Raw genomic sequence first — 24,395 nt, forward strand, 5'->3', positions numbered from 1 at the left:
CGTTTCCGTGACGGTCGACTAAGCACTGCGGACAACACAAGAAGTAGAAGACTCATCAACTGCAACAGACTACACCTCTGAGATTATTGTGAATCACATTTTGAGAGAGGATCAACGAAAAACATGTGAGAAAATTGCATATGAGGCCAGAATGTATGTCACTTCAATTCACAGAATCATTACTGAAAAGTTATTGATGAGAAAAATCGCTACCAGATGGGTTCCGTATGATCTGAGTGAAGAGCAGAAAGCAAGATTGCATACTGACCTACAAATGAGGGAAATACTCGACAATATATGAATGGGCAATACTTTCTCACCCACTATACAGTCCTGATTTGAGCCCACCAGACTTTGATTTGTTTCCCAAATTGAAGGAACCACTCCGTGGAAAACGTTTCGGTACAATTGACGAAGCTTCCAATGAAGTGACCCGAGTGATCAGACAGCTCAACAAAGAAGGTGCACTATCCGGAATATAGAATTTACCAAAATCGTTGGAGATTACATTGAAGATGTCAAGAATGGAGACTATATTGAAGGCCTGTAAAGATATTTTGTACAATAAATTATTTACTTTCAGCGTGCAAATCTTTTGAAATGACTCTCGTATTATTTCTCATTATATCATGTTGCTGATATTCGCGTTTCAATTGTTTCCCAAGTAGATTCATGCTCTGAGATTTATGGCATTGGTATGCAGCGACGTATCGTGGTTTGACGGCATAGGCTACCATTGACCTTGTATTATTATTAGTAGTGCTAGTAGTAGTAGTATTGATAACAAAAGGAAGGAGAATTTCGTGTGCTATAAAAAACTAATGCAGAAATATTTGCAGATGAATGACTTTGCGGTTATATTAAAGATGAAATTATCGTACAGATTGACAATATGGGGCAACATAAAATGACTTATGGAAGTGTTTTATCATGTATGCTAATAGCCTGAGAAGTTGTATTCGATCGCCATATCTGCAAATATTTATCATGTCACATCTCACACGGAGATTAACAAGAATGGAGCGTAAAGGCAATGACTAGATACTTATTGTGTTATGCGGAAAATAAACTCGTAACAGCACATAAACTCGTAACGTAAACTATTGGTAGTGTTCTGTTTTATCCGTAAAACTTCGAAATGTGTTTCTATATTCTTAATTTACACCAACAGTTAATGTTTACAAAGATAACAAAGAAAGAAGTAGTGCAGTTGAACAATATGAGAACCAAAATTTGCACGAGAAAACTATTATCACTATGAAATACTAATGTAAAAGAATCAAATTTATCCAGGCCAAATAACTCATTAATGTGCTAATTTTTTTTTAATGTAAAATTAGTACCTTATAATCAACTTTAAATGGAGTCATGTACACCAGTGGTGCCCACCCACCTTATGTCCATGACGCACCCCCCAATTGTCTATCCATAGGTGTTTTTCCATCAAAAAAAATCTTTTCGATTAATTTTTACACCCCCTCAAATATATTTATATAGATGTTTACCCCCCCAAATATTTCAATGACGCAGTTTGCGTCATAGCTCCCCTTTGTGGGCACCCCTGATGTACACCCATGTCCAAAATTATTGTCGCATGTCTATAAATATGTTGTTCTAGGAATATAATTTAATAACGAATTCGCCCGGTATTTCTTACAATGTTAGTATGTGTATAATCGGCAAAGACATGTATGTGGCAAATTTTATGTCAAAAGAGCAGTAAATAAGCACAATAAAGTGGAAATAAAATTTTCTTGTCCATTTAGCAACATTTTGTTTTACTTATTCTAATTTTCGTATTTATAATTCTTTTTCTATGAAATTTACCACAAATGTACCTTTCCCGATTATACATATAGTATCAGTATTAAAAGTATCCTGCAAAATCATTATCAAATTATATTCTTACAAGAAAACAGTTATAGATATGCGACAATCATTTTGGACATAAGTGTACATAGTATGCTCACTCCAATATTTACATGCGCTTCACTATAACATTCTGAGCAACAGCAAGTTAAGCGCACGAATACGCTTTAGGCGCCCTACACCTTGTTGGTACACACCTGATTTCTCTCCCTCATGTTCCCTGTTGCGCAAATAGTTACTGAGTTAAGAAAAAGTCCAAAGTATAAGAATAAATAAAAGTCACCAACATAGTAAGAATTTTATGAAGATTAAGAAATTATTTCAAGAAAAACAGATGTGTATGTTATATAAAGGATCTCGTATTGTTCAATTACAGGAAAGAAATTACTTATTCATAATCATTTCATAGTGGGCACAATAATGTGATCATACGAATAAAGAGGAATTTGTGAAAACTTGATAAACGTATAAAAAGAAAACTTTTGACCAGTATTGCACTTTTGGTCAGCTGTCAAAAACTGCAAAATGTACGGTAATTATTATATTACGGTGTATTTTTTACTTATTTTACAGTAAATTTTACATATATATTTTATATACAAAGGATTGTATATTTTTACTTATCCCAATTTTGCTAATTTTGGAATTTACAAAATGATTTAAAATGAACTGCAACATGTAATCGAAACAATTAAGGTTACCTATTAAATATTTCAATAATGTGTCACATTCAGTCAATTCCTTTAAGAACATTTTAACACATTCTTTATTACTGTTATTTTCCCTGTATATTTTCAAATTCACTATCCTAAGCAGTATACTAAATATCTATTATTGTTTTCAGTTTTTCTGTGTATATGCAAAATATCCTATTCGTGTTTTTCCTACTTATCTACATTATGTAGCTTATTATTTTGTATTTCAATTAGTGTTTCTGTATTTGTGTGTCTGTTTGCTCAGTGCATTGATGGATATATGTGACAATATTAACAACTTCTAAAGATTTATGATTGTTTCCTACTGAACGAAATTTCAATAGAAAATACATGTACTTGAAATATTAATGGAATAAAATAAAAGAATAAGAAACAATGTAATTGTTCGACAATTCTTTATTACTTTTCTTACAATTGAATACAGACAAATTTTAGTAGATAATTAAAATTTACATTAATTGTTGCTTTAGGCTCACTTTAACCTACCGTTTTACAATTTTGCATTACCGACTCTAAACTTTTTCTCATGAACATATTTTTTTAGGAAGTTTTAACCATAATTGTGTAGTTTTTGCGTAGGTTTCTAGGTTTTCATAGATCTATTGAATGAGTTCCCTACGACTCTCCTGTAAGTGGATCTACCAATTCAAACACTTTGTCTATGACTTTTAGTTTACAAAGGAACGATGTTTCTATAAATTAGTAAAAATTACTTAATTTTTGTTTACGGCTGAACTGAGTTGACACTAGCTTGATTGTCTTCTGCTCTAATACAAATTATTTCTGCATCGAAACCTTGTTTCACTATGCTCCACCTTGTTATTCTGGAATTCCATCCGTTATCTTATAAAGGTATGTCAAAGAATGGTAATCAGTGTAAAATTTTATGTCTGTTATATTACAATTGAACCCATCTCTTGAAAGCAACTACAATTGATAAAGGCTCTTTTTCAGTTGCAGTATATTTTTCACCTTGCTTTAATGTTGTACTTTAAAATTTGAGAATATGACGTTCAACTTTCTGAAACAATATTTCTCGAGGCAACTGAACTGCAATCTATTATGATACAAAGATCATAATCCAAACGATTATGTGCTAACAATACTTCTTATGCTAAATCATTCTTCACTTGGTTGAAGCTAAATTTCTCAAGTTTCGTCGCAAATCTATTTTTTTTTTCTTTTTAAAAAGGAAACAAAGGTTCAGCCCTATGAGCGAAATGACTGAAATTTAGGACACCATTGAAATTAACCGAATACTCTTTGTAATTGTTTTAAGTTTTTGGGACGTGGAAGACCTTTAGTACACTGAACGTACAATAGATAAGATCCGAGAAAATCGAGATAACTTGCATAAAGTATGCCTTCAAATTTTAATAATAGGTTATCAATTTATTGACATTCAATTGTTTTCTTATTAAACACTTGCAGGGATTGAATTTAGCAGGAAATACAGAGAAAACTAAATACATGGAAGTCTGTCGAGATCGTAATACTGTAAAACATGGATGCGTTAAAAAATCAAACAATATTTTCGATAATGTGGACACTTTCAAATATCCAGGATTAACAGACCAAAACCATATTCACAAAGACATTAAATGTCGACTAAAAGAGGGAAATTCGTGTTATTATTCAGTTCAAAACCTTTTGTCGTCGCGAATTCTATCGAGGAACTGGAAGCTTAAAATATATAAAACGATAATCATGCCTGTTGTTCTGTATGGTTGCGAAATATGGTCGCTTACTCTGAGGGAAGAACATAGACTGAAAGTATTTGAAAACAAGATCCTGAGACGAATATTCGGACCCAAGAGGAACGGGAATGGGGAATGGCGGAAACTTCATAACGAGGACCTACATAATTTAAATGGTTTACCCAACATTGTTAGAGTCATCAAATCTAGGAAGGTCAGGTGGGCAGATCATGTAGCGAGAATGGAAGAAAGTAGGAACGCTTTGAAACTTTCAACTGGAAATCTAATCGGAAAACAACCATTAGGAAGACCTAGGCGCAGATGGGAGGACAATATTACGATGGATCTGGCAGAAATAGGAATACAAAATAGAAACTGGATCCAGTTGGCTAAGAATAGTAGTCATTGGAGAACTTTTGTGAACCGGCATTGAACCTCCTGGTTCCAGAGGCCTAGAGTAAGTTAGTTCAACTGTTTTAATTTCACATGTTTGTTTGAAGCATTTAGATTAAATACAGTATATAATATTGAAGTATTCTTTTTTGCTACACATAACAATGGATGTGAAGATATCGATGTTACAGAACATGTTACAGAACATTTACTTCTAGTGAACTAAAACCGTCTTCAATCTCACTTCCTTTCGATATATCTAAATTACTAAAATTCGTGGTTCTAACATTGTTTACTAACTCAAATATTTGACTTTCTCCTTTTTTATTAGATCAAAAGATCCAATATATTTCAGTCAAAAATTTTCTTGTAGACCTTATATCTGAAGAACTACATATAGTGTAGTCAAACTGAAACCACCACTTAACTCAGTATGATATGCTTATTCCGTAGAAAATACGAAAAACTCGATTTAGGGGCCTTTCAAAAATTTTATGGCCCCTGATTCAAAAAGATCTAATATATTTCAATCAAAAATTTTCGTGTAGGCCATAATATGGAACACTACATGTAGTGTAGCCAAACCCAAACCGTCACTTAACTCAGTATGAAATGTTTATTCCGTAAAAAATACGAACACTTGATTTAGTTGCCGTTCAAAAATTTTGTGGCCCCTGATCTAAAAAACTAATTATTGGCCAAAATCGCAATATTTTGATGCATTTTTTGAATCATTCCTAAAATTCTTGTTTTGACAAAAGTTTTACCGTGTTATGACTTTCAGAAAGAAAAGATGAGAAGAAGTGAGAAACAGAAGGACAACCCTCTGCCAACAAGATTCTTCATAGGCATCCTAAGACATTATCAACGTGGCGCAATAAAACTATTTCTCAACAAAATACAGAACTACATCTACGATACTACGAGTATCGTAAGAGGGAAACCGTCTCCAAATATGACGTTTTCAATCTAAAGTGAAGGAATATTTTTAAATCGAACGAGCCGTTTGGGCTGTACACTCTTTATCCGCCCAATGCTAAGTGGAAATGAACCTTTCCCATTTACCTAGATCAACAACATAAGTGAGTGAAGTTACTGTCTGTAATTCACCATACTCTTACAAAATTCGTCCACCTGCTGTCTCATTCTTTCCTCCCCTAGCCCCAAATAAATGGCAACGTTGCATTTTCATTTAACACTGGGCGTATAAAGAGTGTACAGCGCAAAGGGGGTTGTCCGATTTTAAAAAATTCCTTCATTTTAGATTGAAAACATCATATTTAGAGGCGGTTCCCCCTCTTACATTTTATTGTAACTCTGATAATAACAGTTACTCTATGTCAGGGGACTTCTGAGGCATTCTGTATATGACCATTATTAGAATGTACTCCAATATTACTATTATCATTTATCGATCGGGCATTATCATTTGACGTTCAGTATTGCTGGTTGGCAACTCAGGAATTTGCATTGGGTGACATTTCACGGATACAATTGCAAGAGTGAGTATCAGAATGTGTTTCATTACTATAATTACTGTTACTACATCCACGTCTTTCTCTTTTAAGTGCATTTTTGCGTTTGCTTTTGTTCTTACCGTTTGAAATTTTATTTGAAGAGTTTGACAAATTATTACCTTTTTTGTTGTTTTGGATTACCCTTAATACTACAATTTTTAGACTATATATTTTTAGATTATACATTGTTCGGCTCTAGTATCAGATCTGAGGATAAATTCTAAGTTCTGAATTAATTCTAACGCTGATGACAAAGTCAAAGTGGTCAGCGTAATAAGTTGACGTCTGAAATACGATGCAATCAAACTTAATTCTATACTAATAGCTGGAGGTTCCTTGATATCTGGATTAATTTCTTGAATTTTGTTACATCTGTAAGAAACAAAGGAACAGACACTTCCGTCAGTTTTAGGATCATATTTAGGATAAGTGAAGGAATCACCAAAATAGGCGTAAATTTTACTGTTTCGATAAGGAATGAGAAACTAGAGTGTCATACAATGACTTATGAAATTCATCCAAACCAAACTGTGCAATGCTTAAAAAGTTCTACCGATATAGGCGTTCAGTTCCTAACAATTTTTTTGTCCATTTACAGTAATTCCTGGAAAACTAAGGAAATTTGTAAGATCTGTATGTTTCGTTGAACTGCAAATACAGGGCTAACATGAATGATTCATTCAATTTGAAAAGGCTATATATTCAAAAGCATTACACGTACACACATGAAAAATATATAAAAAAGAACCACAAAATCACCAAGTTTATACACTCTCTAAAATATTCACCAATATATGCCCCTTTGGTGACACGACACACGTCCAGACTATACTCGACGTCTTTTTTCTTGCTTTCCCTCCATTTTCAACAGGTACTAACCTCGTACTGCTACACCCGAACAGAAAGATAATGGACTCGTACTGCAACACAATACAAACTTGGTGAATTTGTGGTTCTTTCGTTTTATACTCCATATGTGTACGCGTAATACTCTTTGAAAGTATAGCCTTTTCAAAACGAATGAATCCATGCTAACCCTGTACTTGAGTGTATTAATGTGAATGACTCGGAAACTCTCAAATATTTAGATTCTACAAAACATATTGATTCTATAGTCTTTCTCGGTTTTCCTGAGTTTGCTGTAAATGGACAAAAGTCGGTTCGGAACTCGAAGACTGAAACGCAGAAAACGTTTATTTTGCTCATGCAAATAGGAAGGATACAAATAGTTAACTTAAGAAAGAAACCGATATGTACTGGATGTGAAGATTTAAACTGTAACAGTTCCGACATGCACAATTTTTCATATTTTGTTTTTGGTCTTAACCTTATGAATAGAACTGAATAGAGAACTGAATTTTATATAGTTTCGTGCTGTATTTGGTTTTAAGAAATAAAACATCATAAATGAAATTTCGTGTCAGAGAGAAAGGAACATAGAACACACACACGTAGACCAGAATGTTAGATTCACTAAAAGCACTAAACGTTTTTTAAACGATCTCAAAATCAACAAATGTTGTTTTAAAATTATTTTTAACTTAAGGAATCCGACCTTTCTTCTACAATTCAAAAAAATTTCCATTCTAGTAAGGAGTTTACACGTTCAACATTTTCAAAATCGCTTTTGTTTCACGGTTAGAAATCTTCACCACAACGTCAACGTCTACTTTGCGACACGGTTCATTTTCAATTCTTAGCAATGCTAGGGCACTTAAGCTACACTGAATCATAGTATTCCTTAAAAATATTATGATTAATTTCAGTTAAAAAAAAAAAAAAACACCTCTCTGCAGTTGCTGATGTTCCCAGTAAGTCAAGCAGACTACTAGCTCAGCAGGTGTTTTCAACTAACAGAAATCTTGTGCAATCTCTTCCTGATACAAGTTCTTTTCTTTTAATTTCTGTACTTATAAGTATTCTTAAACAGAGTAACTGCTGGAACGATGCATGAACCTAATTTATAATGTCAGCAATATTAAGAATATTTAGTATGTTACTTCGGGTGATGCTCGCATCCTAAAATAATTACTTTATTAAAACTTTATTCAAATCAATTCTTTCTTTTACGATTTATGGGTCCCCTAATTGCTTGCCACCTGCAACCCTCATTTCGGACATTAAGAGCCTGTCTTACTAAAAATAATTAAAAAGCTACAATTTTTCTTTTGCTTGTTTATTTCATAATTAGAAGGAGATAATGAAATGCAGATAGAAAATAGAAGATTTGAAATAGAGATAGATAATGTTCTACAACAGAAAATATGAACCTGAGGAATGTTAGTGTTGCCATGCATAGAAATACAGTGTTGCCAGAATAGCAACGCCCCTAAAATCTAAGTTAAGGCAGGGACTAGAGGAACGAACTTAATTGCATTTGGGTACGTATCATGTTGTTTTCATTTCCTGTGAACCACTTTTTAAATAATAGTTGTATTTAGTTTGTAAGAAACAAAATAATTTTAATATGCGGTTATTAAAAGTAAATAATAATGTTATTTGAAAAGTATTTCACGAGAAACCAAAACAATATGATATGTAACCAAATGAATTTTACATCGTTCCTCTAGTTGCTGCCTTTAGATTTTATGGGCGTTGTTATTCTGGCAACACTGTAAATTCTATGGATGGCAACACTGAAAATTCTTCACGTTCATTCTTTTTGTTGTAGAATAACATTATCTATGACTGTAGTAACTTGCATTTCATTATCTCCTTTCACTTGTGAATAAACAAGCAAAAGAAAAATCGTAAATTTTGCGTTATTTTTAGTAAGGCTGGCTCTTAACGCATTGCTTGAGCATTAGTGAGAATACATTTCAATATAATGACTTTTTTCAATAATCAAAATTATGTTTAAAGAATTTTCCTGATTTTTAACAAAAGACTTTTTTTTAAGTGTATTGTATCCTAATTGAGGTGGATAAAAGACTGCCACAGTTGATTGTTGTCTGTTTCTTTTCAGGGTCTCCAACCATGATAAAAATTGTATATTTTTTGTTGGGATCACTTCCATACACTTACTGCAGAACCTCACGGGCTGTGGGCATTCCGTCCTTTGTCACTGGATCTGTTGACATCCCAAGGATTGATGGCATAAACGAAAACGAAGATGTTCCAATTGAAACGTTCTCGAGGTTCAACATTGGGCAACTCAGCCGCAAAACCCTTCAACCAATATTTCCAGGTGAGTTACAAATATGCGTGAATCTATCACATTCCATTTTAGGAAATCAAAAATAAACCTTGAATATCACTTACTTGTTCATCGTTTGTTCACGACTGTTCACATAAAATTTTCATTTGTTCACGATTTATAAACAATTTATACCGAAAACAAATGGGAAGGCCAAATTCACGTTCTACCAATAATAATAATAATAATAATAATAATAATAATAATAATAATAATAATAATAATAATAATAATAATAATAATAATAATAATAATAATAACTATCCGTGTTTTAATGACCAGTACCCCGTGAATAGGCAAAACGTGAAAATTGAGGTTTCAGGTTTTGCATGAATTTTTAAATCTTTAAATTTGTCAAGTAGAAAGTCATTTAGTTCTATATTTGCATTGTATTCTATAGACAGATTAGTATTTTGCATCCTGAGAATTATACTAACTCGCCAATCTCAACAGTACTGCGGGCAATCTAGTAAGTAGAGATGTTATCCATAGTTACTGCCATAGGAATACATGAAGAACTTATTTTTGATCGTCCATGTCTTGTAATGAACAATCTCCATTAATCAAGTGCATTCCTAACTTTATACTCAACATCCTGGCGAAAATTGATGATGGTCTATCAAGTAATTGTTCAGATTCTGTGTCTCCAAACGGTCACACAGACAACAGAGTAAATATACGCTGTTTTCTTGACAAACCAAACTGTTTAAAAAGCAACTGAAATCATAAGATTTTGCTCTAGTGCTCTCAACGGGTTCTGGTCGGGTCGGGTTGAAGACCGACCCGACCCGACCCGTGACCCGAATTGACTGACCCGACCCGATAACCCGACCCGACCCGACTGACCCGAACCGTGATCCGATCTGATTGGCCTGACCCGATAACCCGACCCGAATAACCCGACCCGACAACCCGACCCGAGCTGACCCGATTGACCCGATCCGAATAACCCGACCCGACAACCCGACCCGAGCTGATCCGATTGACCCGACCCGACAACCCGACCCGAGCTGACCCGACTGACCCGACCCGACAACCCGACCCGAGTAGCCTGACCCGACAACCCGACCCGACTGACCCGACCCGAGTTGACCCCACCCGTAACCCGACCCGAACTGACCCGATCCGAGTCGGGTCGGGTCGGGTCGGGTCAACCCGACCCGTTTGAGAGCACTATGGTCACGAAACTGGGTGAACGCCAAAATGCACTCACATTGGGAAACTAGTTTTAAAAGCATAATTTTAGAAAATAAAGCATAAAGCAAAATTTAAAATATATAGCACAATTCTTAAAAAATTCTCTTTAACTGAAAGTTTAACATACTGTGTTAATATTTTTTAAAGCCAATATTTACAATGCAAATCATTGAGAACATAACAATGCAACAATGAAAAGCTTATTTCCATTTCTGTAAACTTTTCGGTGTAATCCTTTGATGTGGAGAAAAGAAAGTAAAAGAAGAAATTTTTCGGCCAACAATGAATAGTATGCAAGAACTCCATACTATATTGTTACATTGACGACGCCAGCTTTAAGTTCTTAGGGGGGCAAAGGAGGGGCAGATACATTTTCGGGGGCGGCTATTTGCCATACCAAAAATGACATATTTATTACGTTTGACTTATTTTACATTACATTGTGTATTTCGTTGCTGTTTTTATGTTAGATCTATATGATTATAAATTAAACTTATTTCAAATAAAATTTGTAACTAACAAATAAGTAACGTCTGCACATGAAATATTTTTCAATGAAACTATTGAAGCCTAAACATAAATTGAATTACTTTCGCGTATGCTACAAGTAACACATTCGTCTATATGCTACGTATCTCTCTCTCTCTCTCTCTCTCTCTCTCTCTATATATATATATATATATATATATATATATATATATATATATATATATATATGTAGAGAGAGAGAGAGAGAGAGAGAGACAGAGAGAGAATTTACGAGGAGCTGCTGAAAATGTCGTAGTCCAATCCAGAAGGAGTGTAGGTACTAGGTAGAAAAATGAAACCGTAGTTTAGAAAAACATATCTCTGTATGTACAAATATAAATTTTCATATTAATAATGAATTTCTTATTGTTTCTCAGGCCTCTGAAGTGATTATGTGTGCCCAAACAGATAATTTCACGAACATCCAGATCCTTACTGTTATAACATTTTTGTTCCACCAAGGAAAGTCACCGAAGTAAATTAATTAGGAAATCAGTGAAACACCACGGGACTCTCCTCCGTTATATATAGTGGTGAAGAAGTAAGTGGCTTAGTATAAACGTAGCAATTTCTCAACAAATTATGCTTTACATCCAGGATGATTAAAAGCAATGACTCTTCCTGGAATCATGGATGCAATTTGTGACATTCTTGAAAATTGCAGCATTTCAGCCAGTGGTGGATATAGCCCGGGGCCGGAGGGCCTAGGCCACCCCAGTTTTTGTGTGACAAAAATAATTTAAGCTATTTATATTTATTATAGTCTGAGGTCTGCACCCCGCTTTCTCAGTTTTTACCTTCTCAGCAAAACTTGTGTCAGGGATTCTAGGCATTTCTTTGAAACTCGTCGGTAGCATAATTCAGAATGGCTTGGGTATGCGCAAGTTCTCGGCATAATGGGTTCCCAAAATATATGTCAGGAGAATAAAAGGGTAACGGCATTAAGAGAAGTATTCTTCCAATTTGACCGTAATGCTGATCAATTTCGCTGGCGAATAGTAACCATAGATGAAATATGGTTGTACCACTATGATCCTGAATCGGAACAACAGTCAATGGAGTAGTAGCACTCATTTCTCCATCCCCCCAAGAAGCTCAAGACACAGAAGTAGGTTGAGAAACTATTTGGAACATTCTTCTGGTATAAGTATTTAGTGGTAGACTACCTCCTCAATGGTAAGATATTTAATCCAGAATCTCTACATTACTTACAAAACTGAAAGAAAAATTCAAAGTTCAACGCTGCGGAAAATGAAAAGAAAGGAATTCTGTTCCTTCAGGAGAATACACCTGTCCATCAAGCCCCTGCGAACATAACTGACATTGCATAATCTAGGATTTCAATGTCTAGATCATCATTCTTATTCCGCAGATTTAGCTCCGTCTAACTATTACGTGTACTTATTTCCCAAACTTAAATAACACTTGAAAGACGCCATTTTAGATCTGATAGGGGTAGTGCTACGAACAGTGGTGCGAGGAAATCTAGATTTTTTAAAACTTTTCTACAAAAGCTGGAGGGGTAGTGCTACGAACAGTGGTGCGAGGAAATCTAGATTTTTTAAAACTTTTCTACAAAAGCTGGAGCACTGTACAAGGTAGTATATTGACTCTCGGGGGAAGAGAAGAAGAAGTAAAACTTCACCAATCCACGTGCACTCCTTCTGGGTTGGGCTACGAATTTTTCAGCAGTTCCTAGTCAATATGGTAGACGTCACGTCAGTACTTTAAAACAAAATAAGTAAAGGAGCACTAGTATAAACCAATTACTAACTAAAGATCAGCACTCTGACAATACATTTTATTGGGAATCAATTTCATTCCATAATTTTATTATTATCATTTGCATGAAGGGAAAACACAACTCTTTTTATCTCCTTCAAAAAATTAAGCCCTGGTAGTTGCAAACTAAGCTGTTATAAGCACATCCTCTGAATATTGGAAGCCGAGAATAATGTTTCAGAAAAAAGAAGTTTTAAATATAACAAAATATGAAACTGAAAACTTCAAACCTGGACAAATACAAACAAGTTACGTAACTGGTTTTACCTTTATTTTGTTTCCAATCGAAGTTGATCCAATGAGAAAAAACAAGTCGACCAAATCTACTGTTGTTCGCTAGGCACAATTATTAAAAATCATAAGAAAGAAGTATAACTAAACTTTACCTCAAAAGGGGCTAAATTAGAAAACAGAAATATGCGTGCATACCCAGACGCTCAAAGAAGAAAGCTTGAGGATTAATCTGCCACATAGTAAATTCATGGAAAGTAGACTACAATTTGTCAATGAGATTGGTTATGATACTGATATATAATACTACATGAAGAATGTTTAAAGATTGTACGAGTCTGGGGGGGCAGTCTAGGGGCAGAAGTAGCTACTAGGGGGGCGCTCGCCCCGCTTGCCCCCCTCTGGCGTCATCACTGTATTGTTATGTTTACTTTTTGAACTTAAGCACTTTCTGTACTTTTTGGTGGCATCTTTTACTTTCCCTTTCTGTATATATGTACCTGTAAGGCGCACACAAATAACAGAAAAAATTTATTCGAGAAAAGCACATCTCTTTACAATGAATTAAGTAGAAAGTTCATTAAATATGAGAGAAACTAGTTGCAAAAAAATATCAATAAATAGATCAAGATATTTAGAATATTTGATGTATAATAAATATACATTATACACGATTAATGTAAAATAATCATTGAAATTAACAATAAAGCATAATTTTTTTTAAAAAAAAAGCATAATTAAACAAGAAATAAAGCATAATGTGGGTTGCTCTAACAATTAAGTTGTATGAAGACGAGAAGAAAACGAAAGCTGATTCCTTAACGAATTTCGTTGATCTTCTTTGTGTCTACAAAAACGCATTCCTAGAAACCTACAAGCTAGGTATCATCTCTGTGATTATATCAGTTTCTAGTGCTACATGTGAAAGGTCATTCTTTTCTTTGAAAAGATTAAAGACTTGTATACGCAAGTCAAAGACTCATGATAGGTTGAAAAACCTAGTGTTACTTTATATTGAGAAGAAAATTGCTAAATCGTTAGATCTTTAACAAGTTGTGGATATGTTTGCTGCTGCCCACACGAATAGAAAGATCCTCTTCAAGTAGAGGCATGAACCTATAAGTTATTTTCTTTACCTGTAAAAGTGTATTTGCTTCCACTTAAGTCAACCAGCTACACATATTTTAAACGCCATGATTAAATAACTATTTACTTATATTAGAAATCAATTGCATTAATGAATCCTAGTTGTTTGAGGTACTAAATTCTTATATTTTCACTGTTTTCCAAAGAGTAAAATCATGAACAATAAAGATGGAAACATTCACCTTGAATACACACACACACACATATATATATATATATATATATATATATATATATATATATATATATATATTGGAGATGTCCCCCTCAAAATCCTCTTGGGCCCTTCATTGCCCCCCCCTGAAAAGAACTCTAGCTACGCTACTGGACACCATGCACCAGAGATGAATTCTCTACCACTGAACCACCGCGGCCCTGCTTGGGCTCGGTCGTCCATTTCCAATCTCTCTTTTGGCGTTGCTTAAACAACTTCTAGTTTTGTTCTAAATCCAGACTCCATATTGGCGTAGATATTAATATTACAGTCGATTGGTAAAATCAATCTTCCACATTTAAAAATTAAGGTACACACAAGTAGAAAAATAAGCATTTATCATAAAAACACTAGCTGCAAGTGTTCAAAATAGATTTATGGTTTCTATAAAATCAATTGAAAATTGCTATTTTTAATTAGGCAGCTAGTGAAAAACAGTAGCTTTCGACTCCAGCCGAGTTTAAACTCAACCTAAACTCAGTTGACCAAAGTGAACTGACCCGACTGACCCGACCCGATAACCCGAGTGACCCGACCCGACAACCCGACCCGATAACCCGACCCGAGCTGACCCGATTGACCCGACCCGACAACCCGACCCGAATAACCCGACCCGACAACCTGACCCGATTGACCCGACCCGACAACCCGACCCGAATAACCCGACCCGACAACCCGACCCGAGTTGACCCGAGTAACCCGACCCAACGCGACCCTCTTGACCCTCTTGACCCGACCCGACAACCCGATTAGCCTGACCCGACAACCCGACCCGAGCTGACCCGACCCGTTTGAGAGCACTATTTTGCTCCCTTCTTCATCCAGTGGCAACCATAGCTAGCGAGATCCTAAACACGACATTATTTTACTAAGGATTTTTAAATACCATTAATTGCAAGGTTTCTCCCTTTTATCAACTTAATATAAACTGAAGGCACTAATGTATTTCTGTTTCAAATTTCAGTCTTTTCTGATCAGAACTGTACTTGCTGTCATAGTTAATAATTTTCGCCTCGTCTTGGCCGTTAATGTAGCTGCAATGCTGTTGCAGGGACGAAATGGTGTGGCGCTGGTGACATAGCAGAGAATGAAACAGATCTCGGAACCTTCAAAGAGACAGATAAATGTTGCAGAGCTCATGACATGTGTCCAGATACCATCAAAGCTGGTGAATCAAAATACGGACTGCTCAATGAAGAACCATACACCAGGTAAACTATAGTTGTTTTAAATTCTATAATAGTTTCAGCGCTTAACACAAACAACCGTCCAATGGTGAGAAATACAACAATCATAGATGCCATTCATCTGAACAAAATGATAAATCCTCATGCGTAGTTTCCGAGAAAAAATAGCTTTTTGTAAACCCAAAAATTGATGGTATACTATAATGCGGAAATCTATTATGATGCAATTGCCTTCATCGGTAAATGCCCCGGGACTCGAACTCAAATACAAAAGCACTGATTATACCATCATCCAGGGATTCAGTACGCTATTTAAGACGATAAAAATTTCCAGCTAGTAATTATCGGTAAGGTACGGTTACCATTTACAAACAACTTACGCAAAAGAGGAAGCAAAGGGGCAAATTGTACATAAAATAGTACCAGTAACTATCCGATTGGATTCCCGATCACGTCTCCATATAGCCTCGAGAAACTACAACATGGAAAACTACATTAAGGTATGGATCTTAAAGAGAAAATACGCACTAGAGTAATGTGAAAGATGTATGATATCCGATTAAAATTTAATAATAATTAAATACTTCATGCTAAATCTTTGACGCTTACCTACGCAACAGAGACCATATACATTTTACGGAATAAATAAAATTTCACCGATACCCACAACATTCACAATTAACATCACATTATCACTGAAGATATCAAATTTACATTTAAAAAAGTAATTTTTACATATTCTTTAAGGTTTTCTTTTATTTCCTTCTTTCTTATCTTTTTTCTTTTCATCACAATTACATTTTATTTCATATTTTATATTAGTGGTGGACACAAAAACCGGTTTTTAAACATTTTCAAAATGTTAGGATATGGGGATTGAGAATCCGCATGCGTACATAGAACATTCTAGAAACAGTCTCAAATTGAATATTTGATATGCTTTAACACATAATGCAGTTATAGGCCCCTTCTTTTTCAGAGCAAAGCATAACAGGAAATGTGTTCTTAGGCATGCTTCGACACTTTGCTGTTCCCCAGTTACAACACTTGCAACATGAAGTGATATTCCAATTGGATGGTCCCCCCCCCCATTGGAGCCTACAAGTGAGGGAGTACCTTGATACTGAATTTCCTGGCCGTTGGATAGGCCAATTAGGTGGCCTCCACGCTCTCCTGATGTTACCCCTGGACTTCTTCCTCTGGAGATATGTGAAAGACCTTGTGTATTCTGGTGAAAAGGTGCGTAACCTTGATGAACTGAAGAACCGTATTAGGAATGCGATTGTTTCAGTAACACCTCAGATGTTACAGAATACGTGGAGAGAGCTTGAGTTCTGGCTAGATATTGTAAGAGTTAAAATGGAGCTCACGTGGAGTTACACTGAGTTAGAATGACTTGTAAGACCAAATAAACTTTTGAGTTTTCCTTTAAAATGCATGTTTTTTTTCTTCTGTATCTCTGACCATATTAAAACTATACACTTTTAAAAACCGTCAGTCCTATTCCGGACACCCTGTATTAAGATGGGACTGTTACTGTATCCACTACTGAAGGTTTTCGTTCTGGCACGAGTAAGAGGTCAGTATATGGAATGTTTTGGCCGTAGCATGGAAATATCAAGGTACCGGTAACCAACAAAGTTCTGTCACAACCACAAAGTTGATTTGCAATAGTAACGCCATCTCATGTGCAAAAAGCTAACTACATTTTAGACTACGTATATTTTGTTGCGGTTTTCACTATGTAAAGAGCTATTCTTCAGGAGGGCCACTACAATAACAAAAATAAATTTCATAATTCGATAGTTATTACGTATTTCTTCACGGATGTTTCGTAGGAAGACTCATTTAGAGGGAGTTTCTTCTACCTTTAGCTTAGGTGTCTAATTAAACTACTGGGTAACAGAAAAAAATTAAAAAAGAAAAGAAAACTGAGAACAAAAATAACTAATTCAAAAACGCACTAGAAAGCAAAGAAATAATAATAATAATAATAATAATAATAATAATAATAATAATAATAATAATAATAATAATAATAATAATAATAATAATAATAATAATAAAGCACTTGAAAGCAGAAAATAATTTATTACTGTTATCTATTAAAAAATTGTATGTCATGCCAAGTTAAACATATATTTTTAAAAAATACCATCGAAATAATATTATATTAGACAATAATTTGTTCAGCTTGACACGACTTCAAAAAATCTTTTATTGATAATAGTAATAAATTATTTTCTGTTTTAAAGAGTTTTATTATTATTATTATTATTATTATTATTATTATTATTATTACTATTATTATTATTATCGTCTGTTTTTATTATTTTTGCCTTTTACTGTCTTTCCTTGAATTCGGTTCATATTTTTAAAAAGATTTTGTTTCCATTTCACGTTGTATCTCCTCCCTTGTTTTGCAATTAGTACAATGTTGTTTGCGTATAGCATGTTGGATGTAGCCTCTTCCCTCAAATTGCCTTCCCATTCATGCATCAGAATATTAAATAGGACAGGACTTTGCGCTGAACTTCGATGCAGCCCTGCATTTGCTTGAAAGATGTCTATTTCTCGTGCATTCCAATCATAACGTACCGGTTCCAAGCCCGGATAAATAGTGAGGGATCCCGTCATGGGGCCATAAAACTTAAGTCAAAAGAAATATGATCAGTTCGCAAATAGCAGGTGAGTATAAGATGTGAACTTATCATTTAACATGCATTACGTGTAATGGTAACATTTTTATTCCTTATAGTAATGAATTGTTTTATTTCTACATTTTGTAGGCTCCATTGCAAATGCGACCAACAGTTTTACAAGTGTTTAAAGAAGGAAAGCTCCTTGGTCTCAAAGCAAATAGGCTACACGTATTTCAATGTGTTAAAATCGCAGTGCTACAAGAAGGATCATCCAATCAAGAGATGTGCAAAGACAACGTGGTAAGATCTAGTTATCCACTTAGAAAGGGACTTACACTTGTGTCCAATGATTTGCGAGGTTCCAGGTTTCGGAATGTTCACTTACACTTACTAGAAACTGATACAGTGAGTTTTGTGCCCTTATGCTAACGTAAGATTATAAAGATTGGGGATTACTATTAACCTGGTTCCGATCTATAACTACAGCTTAAATCCCGTGCAGTTGGTGGATGCACAGATCAATGTAAGATCAACCATAACAGAGTAAGCTAGTGCCCACCGCACTATTTCGAGGAGAGCTGGATTCCTCCACCAATTATTGTACATTGTGGTACGGTTTCCACTGATGAAATGTATTTCCACCAGTTGAACAGTTAAGTTCACGAGGCAGATTAGTTGATATTCTCCAGCGACCTAGTGTGTTAGTTCTTTAAAAGGTTATGTGTTACTTCTATTAAAAACGTTGTTGTTGAGTTGATTTTCAATTTAACGTCCCTTTCAGCTTCGAGGCTATATGAGACGGAACCTACTGATTAACGTGGAATCCGAACCACATGAGCTCCCGCCGTTCTATTAAAAAGGGTGATTACTAATTTGTTATACGTGAGGTAGTAATGGTAGTAGTATCTTTTCATTTGACTTATTTACACATGAATTCTAAATTAAGGTTAACTGTTAAAGAACCATAATTCAATTAATATGTGTTTATTACAACACAAAATCTTGCTTGTTGAAACAAATAATTACAAAATCTCAGCATACGTACGTATTTATAACTGAATATTGAGTGAGTGCACTTAAGAAGTCTGTTATTCAGAATGTCCATTCTGTATTTCATAAAAAACGTTAAACAAAATGAAGTTATTAGAATTGGGTCTATCGAGAGACTCCATGGGAATTGTTCAAAATACATTCTCATTTTAAGACAAATTCAGTAGTTTAAGAAAGCTAAACCTTACGTGAGTCAACAGAAGCGGTGACATTCTCATATTTCAAAAGTTCACACTATTATTAACGTAGTTTCTTTCGATGTGAGTTCTTGATTGTCTTTTCTCTTCATCACTGTCACTTTTTTCGGAAGTATTTATGTGCTAGTTCTAAACAACGCGTCAATCGCGTGAAATCCGTAAACAATTGGTGCGTAATCTAGCATTGTAGATTATTTTAGAATTGTTTTTCAGTTGCAATTTCCTATATTCTAAAATAAACTCTGCTTTCTTGACTTCCAAGCACTTTGAACTGACGTACAATCATGTATACACGACTCCAAAAGTGCATTACCACCTGCAATTCTCGTTTTCCTGCAATAGCAGGCAACCCAAAAAGCTCGGCGGTTGGGTTGGTTCCGAATTCGAAAGGCGGTGGACCAAACCTCAATTTTGTAATAAATATATCAGTGTGGCAGACTGCAAATGAGGGAATAAAACAAATTGTTAAAAATGACAATAATATTATCATGACGGAGATGGATGACATCAAAAGTTACAAAATGATCTTACTTAAGCAGTTCAAAAAAGATGAATGGCAAAAGACACATATCAGAGGAAAACATTTCTCTCCTCACCTCCCAAAAAAGAATCTCATAAAAAAGAAAAAGTTACATAAAGTTACGTAAGTTTAAATATAAAAGCCCCACTCTATATTGTGAAAGTTGACACCCGAAAGGCAAGAACAACTGAACCAAAGTCAATAAAATTGTGCACAGATATTGTAGACGTAAAAGGAGGGAATACGAGTTTCGTATTTTCCTGAAAAAAACGGTTGGGTGGGGCACGGACCCCTCCAAACCTTTTATCACGAAATATCAAAACTGCTAGTAACAGTATGTCAGAAGTGTGTAAAAGACATGAATAACTGCAACGGAACATTTTGTATTGAAAATACGCAAAAACTACAGGAATACGGCCTTTTTAAATTTTCTGCGGAAAAACGGATTTAGGGGCAAAAGCTCCCACCCAAAATTTTGAAACTTGATGTCCGAAAGGCAAGAAGTGAACCGAAGTGAACGAAATTAAGCGCAGATATTGCAAACGTAACATGAGGATACGAGTTTCGTATTTTCCTCGAAAAAACGGTTAGGTGGGGCACGGAACGTGGCACGGAAAATCAAATGTGCTGGTAACAGCATGTCAGATGTGTGTAAAGGACATGAAAAATTTAATCAAACTGCGTCTATGGACAATACGCAAAAAATAAACGAAAACATTTATTTAAATTTTCTGTGAAAAAAACAGTTTTAAGGGAAAAAAGCTCAAACCCAAAATTTTGAAAGTTGATGCCCGAAAGGCAAAAGGAAGTGAACCGAAGTGAATGAAATTGTGCACAGATATTGTAGATATAAAATGGGGGAATACGGTTTTAGTATTTTTCTGGAAGTAACGGTTCGGTGGGGCACTAACCCCTTCAATCCTTTGATCACGAAATATCAAAAGTGCTAGTAACCGTATCTGAGATGTGTGTAAAGGACATGAAGAATTGCAACGAAACTTTATGTGTGGACAAAAAAATAAATGAATATTGTTTTTTTTTATTTTCCGCGGAAAAACGGTTTTAGAGGGAAAAATTCCCACACAAAATTTTGGAAGTTGACGCCCGAAAGACAGAAGAAAAAATGAAATCTTTCAGTTTTACGTCTCACGGTTATGCCGGTTAGGCTAAAGGAGACAGACGTTGATGATGAGTAATGAATGAAATGGTGGAATGAAGAAAGTGGGAGGAAACGGAGAACCGCTAGAAAACCCACGCACACGGTGTTTGTGCACCACAAAGTTCACTTGGCGGGGGCTGGGATCGAACCCAGGACCCCAAGCACCAGAGGTGAATGATCTACCACTGAGCCACGGCGGCCCCTGAAAAGCAGAAGTAAACCGAAGTGAATAAAAATTTTCACAGATATTGAATTCGTAAAATGAGGATACGAATGTCGTATTTCTCTGGAAACAACGGCCGCGTGGGGCACGGACCCCTCCAAACATTTGACCACGAAAAATAAAAGTTCTTGTAACAATATGTCAAATGTGTGTATAGGACATGAAGAATTGCAACGAAACTTAGTGTATGAACAATAGGCAAAAAATGAAAGAATACGTTTTCTTAATGTTCTGCAGGAAAACGGTTTTAGGGGGGCAAATGAACCCACCCCAAAAGTTTGAAATTTGACGCCGAAAAAGCAAGAAGAAGTGAACCGAAGTGAATGAAATTTTTCACACATATTGTGAAAATAAAATGTGGGAATTCTAGTTCCGTATTTCCTGAAAAAAGTGTTACGTGGGGCACGGACCACTCCCAACATTTGCTCAGGAAATATCAAAAGTGCTAGTAACAGTATATCAGATTTGTGTAAAAGACATGAAGAATTCCAATGAAACTTTATGTACGGGCAATACGCAAAAAAAAAATGGAGAAGGGTTTTTCTGCGGAAAAACGGTTTTAGGGGCAAAAGCTCTCACACAAAATTATGAAAGTTGACGCCGGGAAGGCAAAAAGAAGTGAACCGAAGTGAATCAAATTGTGCACGGACATTGTAGACATAAAATGAGGGAATATGGGTTTGCTATTTTCCTGGAAAAAAGGAGTGGGTGCGGCACGGACCCTCCCTAACGTTTGATCACAAAATATCAAAAGTGCTAGTATGTCAGATGTGTGTCAAGGACATGAAAAATTGCAACATAACTTTGTGTATGGACAATACGCAAAAAGTAAACGAATACGGGTTTTTCTAAGTTCTGCGGGAAAACGGTTTTAGGGGGCAAAAGTTCCCACCCTAAATTTTGAAAGTTGAACTCGAAAGGCAAACAGAAGTGAATCGAAAAAAAAATGAAATGAAATCTTTAAGTTTTACGTCCCACGGTTATGCCGGTTAGGCTAAAGGAGACGGTGATGATGAGTAATGAATGAAATGGTGGAATGAAGGAAGTGGGAGGAAACGGGCGAACCCCGAGAAAACCCACGCACACGGTGTTTGTCCACCACAAAGTTCACTTGGCGGGGGCTGGGATCGAACCCGGGACCCCAAGCACCAGAGGTGAACGCTCTACCACTGAGCCACCGCGGCCCCAAGAAGTGAATCGAAGTGAGTGCAAATGTGAACATATATTGTAGACATAAAATAAGGATACGGGTTTCATATTTTCGTGGAGAAAATAGTCGTGTGGGGCACGGACCCCTCCAGACCTTTGATCACAAAAAATTAAAATGCTAATAACAGTATGTAGAAAGTGTATAAGGGACATGAAGAATTGCAATGAAACTTTTTGTATGGATAATACGCCAGAAATAAAGCAATACGGGTTCTTTATGTTCTGTTGAAAAATGGTATTAGGGGGCAAAAGCTCCCACACAAAATTTTGAAAATTGACGCCCGAAAGGCAAAAAGAAGTGAACCGAAGTGAATGAATTTCTACACAGATATTGTAGACGTAAAATGAGGGGATACGGTTTTCTATTTTCCTGGAAAACACGGTTGGGTGCTGCATGGACCCCTCCAAACCTGTGATCAAGAAATATTAAAAGTGCTACCAACAGTATGTCAGATGTGTGCAAACAACTTGAAGAATTCCAACATAACTTTGTGTATTAACAATACGCAGAAAAATGAATACTTTTTTTTGTTCTGCGGAAAAACGGTTTCAGGGGCAAAAGCCACCACCCGAAATTTTGAAAGTTGACGTCCGAAAGGCAAGAAGAATTGAGCCGAAGTGAATGAATTTGTGCACAGATATTGCAGACGTGAAATGAGGGTACGAGTTTCGTACTTTCCTGGGTGGTGCACAGACCCCTCCAAACCTTTGATCCCGAAAAATCAAAAGTAATAATAACAGTATGTCAGATCTGTGTAAAGGAAATAAAGAATTGCAACATAACTTTGTGTATGGACAGTACGCAGAAAGTAAATGAATACGGGTTTTGTTATGTTCTGCGGGAAAACGGTTTTTGGGGGGCAAAACCTCCCAAACAAAATTTTGAATGTTGACTCCCGAAAGGCAAAAAGAAGTGAACCGAAGGAAGTGAATTTGTGCACAGATATTGTAGACATAAAGTGAGTGAATACGGGTTTCGTATTTTCCTTTAGAAATCGGTTGGGTGGGGCACCGACCCCTCCAAAGCTTTGATCACAAAAAATGAAAAATGCTAGTAACAATATGTTAGATGTGTGTAAAAGACATGAAGAATTGCAACAAAACTTTCTGTGGACAAAAAACAAAGAATATGTTTTTCTTTTTTGCGGAAAGACGGTTTTAGGAGCAAAAGAACCCAAAACCAAAATTTTGAAAGTTGACGCGCGAAAGGTAAGAAGAAGTGAACTGAAGTGAATGAAATATGGACAGATATTGTAGACACAAAATTAGGGAATAAGTTTCCTTATTTTCCTGGAAAAACGGCCAGGTGGAGCATGGATCTCTCCAAACCCTTCATCACGAAATATCAAAATATCTAGTAACAGTATATCAGATGCGTGTAACGGACATGAAGAATTGCATCAAACTGCGTGTATGGGTTGAGTTGACTTTAGTTTAGCGTCCCTTTCAGCAGCGAGGCTATATGAGACGTGGACCTACTGATTAACGTGGAATCCGAACCACATGAGCTCCCACCGGGAATCGAACCCGGGTCTCCCACGCCAAAGGCGCGTACGCTAACCGCTTAGCCACGGAGGAGCTCTGCGAGTATGGGCAATACGCAAAAAATAAACGAATACATTTTTTAATTTTGGTTAAAAACGGTTTTGGTTTGCAAAAGCCCCCGTCTACAATTTTGGAATTGACCCCAAAAGACAAGAAGAAGTGGACCGAAGTGAATGA

At 35.7% G+C, this 24,395-nt stretch overlaps 1 protein-coding gene across 1 annotated transcript in view; it reads left to right on the top strand.

The window, feature by feature from the left end:
* LOC145691527 (phospholipase A2-like) overlaps window positions 1-24,395 on the top strand; it is an 87,271-nt gene that overhangs the window by 23,737 nt on the left and 39,139 nt on the right. The window contains exons 2-4 of the mRNA XM_081766937.1: window positions 9,158-9,379; window positions 15,538-15,697; window positions 18,463-18,615. Of these exons, the coding sequence (XP_081623063.1) occupies window positions 9,169-9,379; window positions 15,538-15,697; window positions 18,463-18,615 (524 nt within the window). The 5' untranslated portion in view covers window positions 9,158-9,168. The remainder of the gene's footprint in view (window positions 1-9,157; window positions 9,380-15,537; window positions 15,698-18,462; window positions 18,616-24,395) is intronic.

The sequence above is a fragment of the Thermobia domestica genome, chromosome 8, assembly GCF_964235325.1.
Source record: "Thermobia domestica chromosome 8, izTheDome1.hap1.1, whole genome shotgun sequence".
NCBI classification, from domain to species: Eukaryota; Metazoa; Arthropoda; class Insecta; order Zygentoma; family Lepismatidae; genus Thermobia; species Thermobia domestica.